The 15,133-nt window shown below is 42.4% G+C and overlaps 1 protein-coding gene across 2 annotated transcripts in view; it reads right to left on the minus strand.

Moving 5' to 3' along the window:
- Positions 1-15,133, minus strand: part of SERAC1 (serine active site containing 1) — a 197,657-nt gene that overhangs the window by 106,399 nt on the left and 76,125 nt on the right. For both annotated transcript variants that reach the window (XM_068231859.1, XM_068231858.1), the window contains exons 6-7: positions 7,381-7,512; positions 4,548-4,669 (exon numbers count right to left, since the gene is read on the minus strand). In XM_068231859.1, coding sequence (XP_068087960.1) covers positions 4,548-4,669; positions 7,381-7,512 — 254 coding nt within the window. The remainder of the gene's footprint in view (positions 1-4,547; positions 4,670-7,380; positions 7,513-15,133) is intronic.

A 15,133-nucleotide genomic window follows, 5' to 3' on the forward strand; every position in this document is an offset into this window, starting at 1 on the left:
TTACACATGCAGTCGGGTGCAGAACTACTGTATGCAGACCCTGCCCCATAAAACGTGCTACATTATATATATCAGATGCATATCCCTCTAATAAAGAATACCATACATGGGAAGGAACCAGGTACAGGATGGGAAGGGGGGGAGAGTGGAAGGAGGGGGGATGTCAAGCGCCCTAGGGAAGAGAGTACTAGTAATCCACGCCTAGAACGAGTGTAACATCTTAACAAGTACTCTAGATATATAACCACACTAGATGAGGACATCCCACATGAGGCTCAGCCAGGGGAGGAGGAGAGGGGGGAGGGGCTTTGTACCCAGGTGTGACAACGAGAGTACCACAGGTAAGTATATAGTAAATACAGAAACTGGATAAAATCAGACATATAGGTCACTCATAGAAATGGTGAGAAAGTGAAGCCCTCATTTAAACCATCCGGACTGAGGGTCCCCATTCTGTATATCCACCTTGATTCTAGTTGTCTCAACTTTTGGTCAAGGTTACCCCCACGAGGTCCCAGAAGCCAATCTTGAATCACCCAATATTTAAAGGAGTCAGGATCGCCCCCATGTTGCTCATTAAAATGACGTGCAACTGACGTGTTCCTCTTATGTTTAATGTCCCCCAGATGTTCCAAAATTCTTGTTTTTACTGCTCTCGTAGTTTCTCCGATATACATGAGGGGGCATGAACATTGTATGGCGTATATGACCCCCTCTGTGTCACAATTGAAAAAATCAAGGAGATCAAATTTTCGACCATTTTTGGGGGCCGTGAAGTCCTTACACTTCAAAACATGAGGACAGGCCTTACATTTGCCACATCTGTGCATGCCATTCACACTCTGATCCAACCAAGTCTTTTTCTTGAACTTTATTGTCGGATCCATAGTTTTTGCTGGTAGGAAGGAATGTACTAACGAATCACCAAGATTTCTTCCTCTCCTATAAGTAATTTGTGGTTGAGGGGGAATCCATTTACTGAGGTCACGATCCAATTGAAGAATAGGCCAGTGGGTGCCAATTATTTTCTTGATAATTGGTGATTGTTTGGTATAGGTACTGATGATCCTTGTCATACTTGAGTTGGGATCTGATTTCTCCTTTGGACATAAAAGTTCAGTCCTTTCGACTGATCTTGCTTTATATTCAGCCTCTTCCAGAACCCTCTGGGGGTAGCCCCTATCTCTAAATCTTTTATGTAGATTTACACATTCTCTATCAAATTCCATCAAATCCGAGCAATTCCTCCGCGCTCTGAGGAACTGACCCTTCGGTATTCCCCGTTTCAGGGGGTCTGGGTGATGACTCTCCCATGACAGTAATGAATTTGTCGCTGTGGGCTTACGAAAGATACTCGTATCAAGGCCATTGAGGGCATTCTTAACAATATGAACATCCAAAAAGTCAATCGAGGTGGAACTTATCTCGTGGGTGAAAAACATACCTATATTGTTATTATTAAGTTCACCCACAAACTCAAGAAACATATCTCTGGGGCCGTCCCACAAGATGAACACGTCATCTATGAAACGGCCCCAGTCTGAGTAACCACCCTGCTGCAGAATGTTTGCCCATCTGACTACTTACCTTGCCTTGTATCTGAACTTGTGCCAGTCTGCATACTCTGCACTTGCCAATTGCTTCTACACCTAGCCACTTCTCTCTCTTGCCATCCTTATCTTCCTGCCAATTTAGGCGTTAATCAGGATGGTTAACGTTAGGGCATAGGCTAGGGGAGGTTATCATTATTTGGGGGTTAGAAACTTACGTTTAGGTTGTATCAGAATCAGATTTATTTCGCCAAGTGCGGCGGAAGCCACACTCGGAATTATTTATGGTACACACAGGCGTAGGGCTTAGTGCAAAAAATTACAGGTTAACAACAGTGAACACAGTGAACATAACTGACATTGTGCAAAAGGTGCATAAAAACACAGACAGAATAAAAACAGAACATAACATGCATATATAAGGGCCTAAAAGTGGCAGTTCTGCAGGGTGACCGGGGGGCCATGCTGGGTGGATATGCAGCGTAGGGGGCACTAGTTTAGAAGGCGTACCGCTTGGGGGAAAAAAGAGTTACTGTGCCTGGAGGTTTTGGTGGGAATAGTTCTGTAGCGGCGGCCTGAGCGCATGCGGATGAAGAAGCGACTACCGGGGTGGAGGGGACCTTGCGCAATCCTGTTTGCCCTAGATCGTAGCCTGGATGCGTGGAGGAGGTCCAGGGAGAGAGAACCGAACGCTAGATACCTTGGCTACTTCAGAGCCTTCGATGAGGACAGGATTGAGAGGTGGAGGGCGCTTCCTGAAGTCTACAATCATCTCAACGGTCTTTGCAGCGTTTAGGACAAGCTTGTTGCTCTTGCACCAGTTGCAGATACGCTCAATCTCGCTCCGGTAGGCGTGTTCGTCCCCACCGCTGATGAGGCCAAGGATAGTGGTGTCGTCCACAAATTTAATAACCTTGACGCAGTCTGTGGTTGAGATGCAGCTGTTTGTGCACAGTGAGAACAGAATCGGGGACAGAACACATCCTTGGGGAGCGCCCGTGTTTGTGGTTCTCTCCCGGGAGGAGCAGCTACCGAGCCTTACTAGTTGCTTCCTGTTGGTGAGGAAGTCCTTGATCCACGCGCAGAGAGTGTGGTCAACTCCAAGTCGCACTAGGTCGTCATACAGAATGCTTGGACAGATAGTGTTGAAGGCAGAGCTGAAGTCTAGGAAGAGGATTCTGGCATAGGTGTCCGGCCTGTCTAGATGTTCCATGATGGAGGCCAGGCTAATGTTGATGGCATCCTCTGTAGATCTGTTAGATCTGTATGCAAATTGAAGTGGGTCTAGGAGAGCGTCCGTGGCACCCTTCAGATGGGTGAGGACCAGTTTTTCAAAGATCTTCATGACAGTTGAAAGTGGGCAACAGGTCTGTAGGTGCTGAGGTCTGTGATGCCCGTTTTTTTGGGGATTGGTATGATGGTAGACCTCTTGAGGCAGGAGGGAACTTTGCCCTCCGTCAGGGATTTATGAAATATGGAGGTGAGGACAGATTTAGGTGTCAAGAAGGTGTTACGTTTTAGGTTAGACATCAGCAGAGGAAGGTTGAGGTTAAGCACTAGGAAGAGGAGGTTATTATTAGATGTAAGGAAAGGCTTTTGACTTTATTAAAGAGGGAGGAAAAGGTTAGGTGTAAGGTAAGCATGTGTGTGAAAAGGGGACAAAAGCATAGTTGAGTTGAAACCTGGACACAAGCTCCCCTTTCTCCAGTGACAGATCCAAACATGTGCAGGTTACATGTCTGCAAGGAACATATGTTGTGCATGGAGTGTACCAGGCACTTAAAAAGTTGTTTTTCCTTCCTCTGATTGAAGAGGATGGCATGATAGTATGGTTCTGATCCAGTTCTGAAACATATTTGAAGAAAAAACGTAACAACTTCAGGAGGAGAGTAATTTTCACATATCTACGCTGCTCCCATTCATTTGCCAATAACTGTATTACTACTTATCACACCTAAATGATCTATGTATTGTTTTTTTCAGGACAAATTAGGCTTTTAGTGAGTAATATTTTTGTTTAGTAATTACCTTATTTTCTATGCATTTTAAAGGGAAAAATTTGAAAAAACACACTATTTCTCCATTTACATCCATTATACTGTAGCTTTACAATAAACAGTGCTAACTAGGTTATTTGCTTATCCATCCTGGTTATTACAACATTTAGATTATGTTCCTAGAACAATGTATGGTGACAATATTGTTTTTGGAAATAAAGGGGTCTTTTTTTCTGTTTTGTGTTTTTTGCTTTCTCATTGTACACCATCGATGATTACAACATTTTATTTGCAAAAATTAACAGTAATATTGCACACATATTTAGAAAGCCAAGTTCCTAAGGTAACAATATAGTTATTTTCTTTTATATTCTTTCACTTTGTTTTAATTTTACAAGTCTTGATTTTGGTGCAGAATATACAACATTTTTTATTGCATTCTGATTCAGTTTGTTTCTAAAAATAATACACAAGACATAGCTCTTAACGCTAAAACACCCTAATTTCTATTCTACTACTTATCACAGGTAAAATGTTACCCCATATGTCTTGTGTAGCTATACTAATATTTTCCCAAGTTTGATTATAATTTAGAAAATTAATTTTTATGTTGGATTGAGTTTTTCCCTACCCATTTCTCATGTGATGTGGGTCCAAGCTTTGAAACACACCAAAATGTATTCTACAACTCGTCTCGTATAAAATGATACCACATGTGTGCACTCTCCACAATGACACTGGATGTGTATACATGTCCATTTAGGCGGAAGTGGTTAAAGATTCGAAAGCTTGCAAAGAAATGTTGTGTTAGTCACGAAAGGTATCACCTCCTAAACAACTTTTGTTGTCTTCGGATTCTTTCCATGACTAATACCAGACCACAAGCAACTAATTTCCTTCCTCTATAACAGTGGTAGTTTCAAATTTATTTGAACAAAAATGAAATACCGTATAATGGATATCATTTTTAATAGCTTGTGTCCCCATGTGCGTCACTCACATCATATAGTCTTGACAATGCTGGGAGTGGGAGGAAAAAGCGGAGGTCTGCGTCTTTGCTTCTGGCCAAGCCAATGATGGTTCTTCTATCAAATCCTTGTGCAGCCGTTCTATACTGATAATCTTAGAACAAAATAATAATAATGATAATAACATGGTAATATACATACAAAGCAATAGTGACATTTCCAAATTACAATAACCCTTGTTCAGCTAACTTTTTCACCTAGGAGATAATGTTTTATCTTCTCTTTAACTTGTTTAGGACACATGTAATTGAAATCTATGACCTTTTTACTTATCCCAGTCAGGTTGTAGATTTCAATGTTGTGTCGCAGCTCACTCCTGTTGCTATCACAGCTCTGCTGCTGCCCCGTGCTCTCCACTTGGTTGTTTACAGACAGCTGAGCTCTATGCGCCAGACAGGAGACTTTGCCCTTGAACCTGTGATCACTGTGAGTCAATTACAGTGATCATGTAATCACAGTCAAAGAGGAGTGTGGGGGGGGGGGGGGGGGGGAGAAAAAGTTCTACAAAATTATTTGAGAATTTATTGAAATTATTTCCTTGCTTCCTGGTGGCTAAAAACACATTTCAAGTTGTGAAGATATCACCTTGGAGAAAATATTGATTGAATAGGGGGCAATGACTTATTATTACTTGTAATCATGCAAAGACAAACAACTTGCAATATCAACCAATACTTGTTGTACCAACCAGGTTGTGATTGTATAAATTTTTTTTGTTTGGTAAAGCCATCAATATAAAATATGTGATTGATTTCCATGCTTTCTAGCTTATTTAGGGCCCATTTCCACAAGCCCCGAATTGTGGACGTTTTCCACATGCGATTTCAGATGCAACATATATTTATATTGTTGCAATGATGCAAGTTTACCAAAGATGTTAAGAATGCATTGCTACTGTCCCATTAATTGCTAATAACCATTTCTTGGCACCGGCGATTGCCATGTCTAAGCTGCCATTGGGCACCGATCACGTTTTTTATGCATTCTCATATTGAACATGTATTTCAATACAGACTGTGCAGGAATTGGCACAGCACCGCAACCATAACCACTTTCTCAGCAAATATATATGGATTTAATCAACATTCACCAAGCTCTCAGCTAAACTTTTACACTCCGTCCATTGTTTTCAGATACAGCTGGAAGGGTAACTGATGTGCAAGGTGTACATGTTTCTCTATGGCCTCTTTCACACTGTATGCTGAAAAACATTTTCACAATGCAGTATTATGGGACAACTGATCAGTTAAAACGCGTCAGTAAAAGAGGCCTAAAGGTCCATACACACGCTAGATGAGACTCAACCGAGGAGGGAGATAAAAACTGCCTCTGCTGAGAATCCAGTATGCGTACAGCAGTTCGTGACACCCAGCCAGTGATGCACCTGGAGGATCACTTTGGCCGAGTCACAGACGAGAGCTTTGATATTCTAACTCATCACAACCGCACTGCTCCTTCAGCTCCCCCCCTCCCCCATAGCAAAGGAACACACCACTAGCCTGCAGGCTAGCAACGCATGTGTAGAGTGTCTGCCCTGCAATGTCATCCAAGGTCCTAATCCCTGCTGGGCAACAATAATCAAGGGTGTGTATGAGTCTTAAAGTGGACCTGAGCTCTTGCACAAGACAGAAGGAAAGCATAGAGAAATGCACATTGTATGTATTTAGCGCATTTCCATGAAAGCAGGAAGTAGACACACTGCAGATTTATTGCAGGATTTGTATCAGCCGTAAAAAAGAAAAGGGTTTTCTTTAAAGGTTAGTATGTTGTTGCTTATCTTTTAGAGCAGATAGGAAGTTCTGAGTTCATGTCCGCTTTAAGAGGATACATATACAACAGTAAAAGGGCAGAGGTATTCTTATCTAATCTACAATGCCCTCCTCTCATTATTTGAATAATTCCTACAATATCCACAAGTTATAGTGGTTCAACAACCTATTATCGGACTTCTTGCACAATCAATTCCATATGTCAAATGTTCGCCGTTCCATAATAGTAGGCACAGCCTCCTGTTTCCAGGCCTTTGGGATTGTGAATCTAGCAGCTACCACAATATGGCAAAGCAGAGATATTTTAGAGATACAGATATGGCCACTGCTGTCCTTGCATTCAACACACAATGGAAACAGGCCCTTAATGAAGAATTCATTATTAAATATTTCCCTGACTTTGCATTATGAGTTGATGATTGATGGTTGTTGACCTCCACTTGTTACTTATTTATGCCTGCTCCTTTAGTGGTAAGCTATATCCTGGCGGTATTCAGTTAGTTAGGAACTTGAGAGTGTTTAGCAAGCCTGAATCATCTTACCTTATTGCAAGTATAACAAAAGTTTGCTTTCTTAAAACATAAAGTATTTGTAATAATTCAGGTTGGAATGAGCTCAGAGATGTCTCCCAGCGCATCACTGCTCAATATATGCAAATTATCCATTGTTGGTACTGTTAGCTAGCCACACCTCCAGATCCGCTGGAATGCAATGATGTGTCAGCCTGTTAATATTACAGAGCCAAGTAAAAAGGGACATTCATCAGTGACTCCAGCTTTTTCCTTCAGTTGTATAGAGCTTAAAATACCTATAACTTCTGAACACAATAACCAGTGTTGCCAACTCATCCCTTTAATTACTGACACATATGAATTATACAGGTTTTGTGGCTAGGTAGATGCAGTTAAGGCACCGTTAATGTGCAAATAGCCCAAGAACCTGTATAACTTAGATGTGTCAGTAATTAAAGGGATGAGTTGGCAACACTGACAATAACAAATAAAAACAATTTCATATTGATCCACTTGTTACTTACCATACCAATTATGGATCTTAGCCAAACTGTCAACAGCTTCCAGACGGACCAATTTATCAGATGACTGGGCTTTCTTTAATAGAAGCCACAGTGGAAACTCATGCGCCTCCACAATGCGTTTGCCATATTTGTCTAGCAATAAACACATGCATTATTTGTATTAGTATTAAGCATTTGTATAGGGCTTTGTAGAGAATAATTAACAATGAATGTCTTTCAGAGGATCTTACAAACAAATCCATGCTGCAGTCCAAGGATAGTTTGGGGGAACCATTGACTTACCAGTATGGTTTTTATAATGTGGGCAGAAACCAGAGCGGTTTATAAAAACCAGTACAAACACAGGAAGAACATGTACATTTTATTAAAATTGTGTACCGGTACTGATTGAGCCTCAGACCTGGAACAATAGCACTGCAAAGCCACTGCTAGCCACTTAGCATTCAATAAATGTAATAAATACTGTGTACTTAACTTATATATGATATTATTATATTTATTATTTATTATCGATCTATAATTTCATGGTTGAACTTGACGGACAGATCTTTCAAACTTTAGAACAAACTATGTAAATATCTGACACAAACAATGCTAATTGGAGCCTTTATCTTGGGATATGCTCTTCAGATGCTAGGGAGCTGATGACAGCATTATCTGCAGACTGCAGTAATACAATACCTATGATTCAATGCATACCTACCGGTATATTTTGAGATAAAAAAGAGGGACATGTTAAGACACGCCCCTGCACACCTCTAACCACGCCCCCACTTAAGCACTTGTCATGCTATTCACAAAGAGTTCAGAAGCAAAATATGCAGTTTTTTCATTCAAATAACACAGGCCCTTTCTATCTTCAGTAATTTTCCTTCATTTTATCATTTGAAAATAAGAAATATATACATTTAAAAGAGGGGAGTAAAGTTAAGAGTTGGTTAAACACATTTTTCAGTAGCAAAATGCAGATATTTACATACATATGTATTATAGTCCTGAAAGAGGGACAAAAGAGTAAGAAAGAGGAGCTGAGGAATTTAGTTCCCAAAGAGGGACTGCCCCTCCAAAAAAAGGACAGTTGGGAGCAGTGCAAAGAAGGGCTTTCAACAGTACAACAACCCAGTATACATTACTTTGTGCTACCTATGTACAAAAACATCCTATGAGAATATGTTTTAATTTAAGGCAGCAAATTGTACTATGTTGTCTCCCTCTGTGAAGGCTTATGCAACATACTCTCTTAAATAAGTGCGTTGAACAGCAGTTTTGGATTAATCACCGTACAGAAACACTGTTCAGCTCCTAACTGAACATCATGTACTGATCACTGTAGGGAAAAACATGAGAAAGGCATCCTATTGAGGGAGCTTCCTTTGTAGTTTACATGGTAAAAAAATATTTGGGGACAGAGATCAGACAAGATGGATCAATACAGGTGTGTCAGAAATATTAGAGGATCCCTGTATATACCGGTACTTTACATTTCTAAAGAAATAAATCAGGAAAGCTTGCTTCAGCCAAAGAAAATCTAAAGTGGGTATGCACAGTCGCTTTAGTCACATAGAGGCACTGGAAGCTACAGGAGGAAATCACCTGTTGCCTTTAGCTCATCTGGTCAAAGTGAAAGACATTTTTAAGATATTTTTTATTGCATGGCATGATAAATATCTTTGCTTTCAAACTTCTACACACACAACTTTATAATGTTCTGTAGTTACTGTACCCTATTCAACTTCTTAAATTCCTTATTTCCACTCTCTGACCAAAACATACTCAAATTCACTCTTCCATCTAAAGGTGGCCATACATCTAGTGATTTGGCTATACAATTGACCATTCGATTCGATCATTTTATAGAATCGAGAGAGAATCGAGTGTGTTCCCAGTCAATGAAAAGTGGCTGATTTCATGTCGAAATGACCAGCTTATTCGATTGAGCAAGATATTGCTCAATCGCACAGGAATCGACTACTGTTCACACGTCATCCGATCGACTCTGAACCGATTTTTGCATTTCCAGCACGGAGACACAACTTCAGTCAGAACGAATGTGAAGGTGAATCACATAGGATATCGTTTGTAGTGGGTAGGTCATTAGTCGATTGACTTTCATTAACCATACTGAAGTCAATTCCTTAATAAAGTTGATCAATTTGTCGATTGAATCAGAATCGCTAGATGTATGGCTAGCTTAACACGTCTGCAAACCCTAAACTCCATGTAAACACGAAGAAATATCTGCAACCTTAACCTCCAAGACTCTTTCAGCCTCTCTGCATCCCCTTCTCACTTTACCCTATGTTTCTGATCCTTACAGGACCACTGTCGTGAAAATCATAAAATTTCAAATAGATATAAACATATACATATAAGAAGTACGTTTCTGGGGGGTGCATGTGCGCAGCGAACGGAGATGGCAGCTTGATCCCAGCCCTGCGCGAGTCTAGGGAGATTCACAGCATCTATCGCTATCCTGCCCGCCTGTACATTCCTCGCAAACGCACCAACTGCAATTGGAAGACTCAGGGCAGCCGCCGGAGGATGGCTTCTAGCACTTAAGCCAGAACCGGAGCTAAAATCTCGCCGACAACTGACCTGGCCGAAATACCCAAGATGGCGCCCGTTATTGAACAATAAGCAGACCTGCACTCAGGCAACAGCCAGGACTTGTTCCCTCCTGCAGACATAACGGCAGATAGATCACCCGCTATACCCCTGAACAGATCACTATAGAGGAGCTGCGTAATATCATCCGTCAGGAGGTTCTGAGCGCAAATAAGCAATTGGGATGCGAGCTTCTACACAAAATTAGGCAAGTAGGCAAGCGAACATCTGCCAATGATGAGAGACTGGACAACGTAACCATTGTACTGGAGGGGCACGATGAGGAAGTCACCTCCCTGCAGGCTGATATCCGCGCTCTACATGATAAAATGGAGTATTTTGAGAATAGATCAAGGAGAGAGAACCTCAGAATCAGGGGAATCCACAAAATAGTACAAGACCTGCAAGGATTCACTACTGCACTATTTCAAGAACTTCTCCCTAATTTACCGATTGAGCAGCTAGAAATGGATCATGTCCACAGAGCTCTCTCCCGCCCACTCACCAATGGCCCGCCACGAGATACCATTTTGAAGACACACCATTACCTCACCAAGGAGAAGCTACTCCAAGCTGCAAGGAATCTCTCCTTTCAGGGACACCGTTACCAACTCTACGCAGATTTGGCACCTGCTACCTTAGCCAAACGTAAGGAGCTGCTGCCTTATCTTGCAACCCTGAGAGACAAAGGGATCCGCTATAAATGGGGCTTTCTATTTCAACTCGACTTTCATTGGCAAGAAAAACAACATACAATCCGCAGCATCAATGACGCCAGGGAATGCTTCCACGCACTTGATTTTCCTGTGCCGCCACAACCACCACTGACACAATAGTCTCCGAAACAAGCAGCTAAATCGCAATCTCAATCTACACAAGCAAGCTCTTCCCCTCCTAAGGAGCAGCATCCTGTTAAACACCGCTCCCAGGCATTGAAGGAGCTCTCCTCGCAGGTTTTTCACAAAGTATCCTGAACACTGAGCTAAGTATGCTGTCTAATGTTTTATTATTCTCCTGATTGCTTCAACCTCTGGAGCCTCTTGACCTTGCTTCTTTTGCCTGTACTGGCCCTAACGCACTATCTGGCTTATCAAAGTTTATGGACTTTGATGCCTCTGAGATTTTTTTTCTACCCTACACTGAGCTAAGTATGCTGCCTCATGTTTCATTCTGCAAAATGTATTAACTCTGATGTGTCGGAGACTGTTTTTCAGTATCAACAGCAGCTCCTACCCCTACACTGGAGGCCTGACTGATATGCTTACTTGGAACTTGCCTCACACCCCTGGTCCCCTTAAGGGGCCTATATGTATACATCGTCTTAAGTTTTCCACTCATGCAAATTTGCTTCCCTTCGTTTTGCCCCATATGATGGTCTCACTGAATGGTCGACACAATCACCTCTTGGAACTTTTGCAATTGCAATGACCTTGTGTTACCCCAGCTATTCTGATATATGGCTGATTGTCGTTCTGATTCCGCCATATCAGAAATCGTATCTCTGGCGGTTTTCCTTATACGTTCTGTTGTTGTACTTAACTCAGGGGCACAGTACCTTTCTTATACTGCCATTAGGAAAGTTTAAATGCATAGCATAGACCACCGTTGATTTGCACAATTGCGATAATATTCAATATATTGATGCTTAATGTTTATTGTTTACCTGCTTAATAATTGGTGCTATTTCTTAGGATACCTGCACTTGCAGTTATAGATGGAGAGCTAATGACCTGCAAACTTAACTCTCTTTATTAATCTTGATTGTGTCACCCATATGTAATGTGTGGGGGCGTAGTCACCCCCAGGGGGTCACCCACGCTGAGGACAATGTTATGCACGCCCTCCCGATCATTATTGTTATGATTGGGTCCGCCACTGCAGCATTTTCCTCCCTGTGGGTTGGCCGGGGGGGGACTGGGATGGTAGCATTCTACTTGACTATACCAATCTATGGAATGTGGGGTGTGTTTTGTCCTGAGTGGATACTCGCCTCCCTTGCTCCCCCCCCCCCCCCCAGGGGGTGCCCACGCCAGCGACAATTTTTTGCAAGCCGTCCCGATTGCTTTCCTGCAGATCGGGTCAGCCACTGCGGCATTTTCCTTTCCGTTGGGTTACGATAACTCCGCATATTTACCTGAATGTACCTAGCAATAGAGCAGTTACTGTTACCTATTTTGAGCTCATGTTCGGTTTCCCTGCCCCCCCCGGGAGCACCCACACTTGTGACCATGTTACGCATGCCGCCCCGTTCGCAGTTATGCCATCCAGGTCCGCCACTGCGGCATTCCCCTTACGTGGGTCACCCCGGAGGGGCTGGGATGGCGGCACCAGGCCCCTGGGTACTCATGCCTTCTTACAGAATACTGGCTAAGAATATAGCCTACAGTGTTTCCCTATATATTGTAGACAACTATCCATTGTATGCTCTATCCTACCAGCTGGTAGTATAGTGGTAACAGACCTCACCCTTTAATAAGCTTCTCTTATGCACCCCCGCCTCGCGCCCGATGAGTGTCACATGTTTGACACCCCACGGGAGCAACTGGATGCTTTTTAGCATCCGCCTATACTCTTGAGGGTATCTGTTCTCTGGACTACCCTCCTCCTCTTTACTTTCCTTGCTTCTTTCTATTCTACTCTGTCTTTCCTCCCTACTCTTCTGCCGAGCCGCTCTTTCCTCTCCCTCAACATGAACCTTAAGAAACAACACAAGCCTCACCACCCATACACTGACCTATGTCTCTCAACTTACTGTCCCTGAATGTACAGGGCATTAACTCCCCTGAAAAAACACTCTAAGGCATATACAACCTTTCTTGCCGCACACGCAGATAACGTGTGCTTGCAGGAGACACATTTTCCGGCAAGTTACACCCCCAAATATGTCCACAGCATGTTCCTCCAATTTTATATTGCCTGCGTCAAGACAAAACATTGAGGCATCCTCATTGCCTTTAGGAGATCAGTTAATTTCATTTGTAATAGGGAAATCAAAGACCCTGATGGCAGATATCTTATCTTGGTAGGCACTATACAAGACATAGACGTTACAATAACATCATACTACGCATCTAACACTGATCAACTACCATTCCTACACCATCTTATTGATATGCTAGGCACACACGCAATAGGCACGATACTAATGTGCGGGGGCTCCAATCTTACCCTAAGACCCAATCTAGATAGGGACAACCCAGCACAACCTCATCCAACTTCTGCAGAATCCCGTAAGCCCAAACAATTTAGAGACCTCCTTCAGAAGCTCTCTCTAGAAGATTGTTGGAGAGAAATGCATCCTCATAGGAAAGGATTCGGGACTGAGAGTTATGTGGGTTGCGAGAAGAAGGTAATTCTTCTTGCAACCCACATAACTCTCAGTCCCGAATCGATCATTGCTTCACACATACTAACTTACTTACAAACCTTACTTGCTGAAATTACTCCTATCCCATGGTCTGACCACAATGCAGTATTTATCTCACTAACCTCTATACTCACTAAACCATCGGAATCTCGATGGTCCCTCAATCAGTCGCTGCTGTCTGACCCAGCTATTGTCGCTATGATAGAAAACCACCTCAAGGACTACTTCACACTTAATCCAAGCAATAATGGTGTCCCTGATTATATACTTTGGGAAGTGCACAAAGCAGTTCTGCGCGGTCATTTCATAGTTATCACTTCCAGCAGGAAAAAGAGGCATATGCAAGAGCAGACACACTTAGAGCAGGCATAAAGTGAAGCAGTTGACAACTTAAATAGAGATCCCTCCACAGCAAACAAACAGGCTTGGTTTAAGGCAGAGGAAGCTTTAAATCTTTTTCTTACTGGTAAAACAGACAGACATTTAAGATGAGCAAAATACAGACTGTCCACTGTAATAAGCCAACTTCTAGGTTTACCCGACGCCTTAAACGACCAGACCCTAGCTACAAAGCAATCAAAATAAATATAGGGAATGGTGTCTTCACATGCAACCCAAAGAAAATAGAAATATCTTTCATAAAGGGTTAGCCAAATTATATCAACCTTCTTTGTCTACCAAACCAACATTACTCCACAATACCTTATGCAAACTGCCCTTACCCCCCATTAGCGAGAAATTCAAGCTAGTGCTCGATCAACCAATCACTCCCGATGAGGTCACACAAGCCATACAATCATTTAAGATTAATAATGCCCCAGGCCCAGATGGCTTCCCCACCTTATACTATAAAACATTTGTGTACATCCTCACTACACCACTGACTGAAGCATTTAACTAAATTCTGCAAGGGGAGAAGCTTGGTTCAGACTCGTTACTTGCAAGTATGATCCCCAAGCCCAATTCCGATCACACTATTTGGTCCAACTATAGACCTATATCACTACTGAACATTTACATTAAAATTTTGGCAAAAATCTTGGCTATTAGGCTCTGTTATGATCGCTTCTGCAGCGTTTACTGCTGACTGCACTGGTATTGCAAACCAAGCAGTTCTAATGTCATTACATGCATTTGCTTGCATAGTTTGGTTTGCACTTAAACTAGTTGCTGATTCCATCTGCAGTCGCTCTGAAGTTTATGACAGTTTAATATGCTTTTGTGTAAACAAACATTGTCTGCTGCAGTGGAGGGGCGGTCCCTTTCCTGCAGGCTGCATATCATTGTCTGCCTTTTCCTGCTATCAGCCTGTGATTAATTACCATTCACTTGTGTGGGAATCTGCAGGTCTGCTCCCATTGGATGACCTCAGTATAAAGAACTGCTTCCTGCAATGCCTCATGGGCTATCATAGTTTCAGACTCTATCTGTTACTCTGCTCGTGCCCCACCTCGTTCCTGGTCCGTGTGGACTGCGCTGACTCCTGCGAAGGGGTCAGCGAGTCCTCCTAGTTCTGCTCTTGTTCTAGAAGTTGCTACTTGCTTGTCTTGTGTCATATATTGGTTCATCGCCAATATATACGCATACTTGCGCATTTTGTTATTTTCCTTGTATTCGTGTTACGTTAATATATCAGTGTCGCTGATATATACGTACACGAACTGTTTATTTCCTGTGTTCAGCTAGTCAGTTTTCCAGCACGTTTTGGTAGTTTGCGCGTATCGTGAACACCCGTGCTGAGCTAGTTATCCTGTTCCTGGTCCTGTTTGTGGATTGCGTTCA

This window comes from Hyperolius riggenbachi, chromosome 4, assembly GCF_040937935.1.
Source record: "Hyperolius riggenbachi isolate aHypRig1 chromosome 4, aHypRig1.pri, whole genome shotgun sequence".
In the NCBI taxonomy this organism is placed as follows: domain Eukaryota; kingdom Metazoa; phylum Chordata; class Amphibia; order Anura; family Hyperoliidae; genus Hyperolius; species Hyperolius riggenbachi.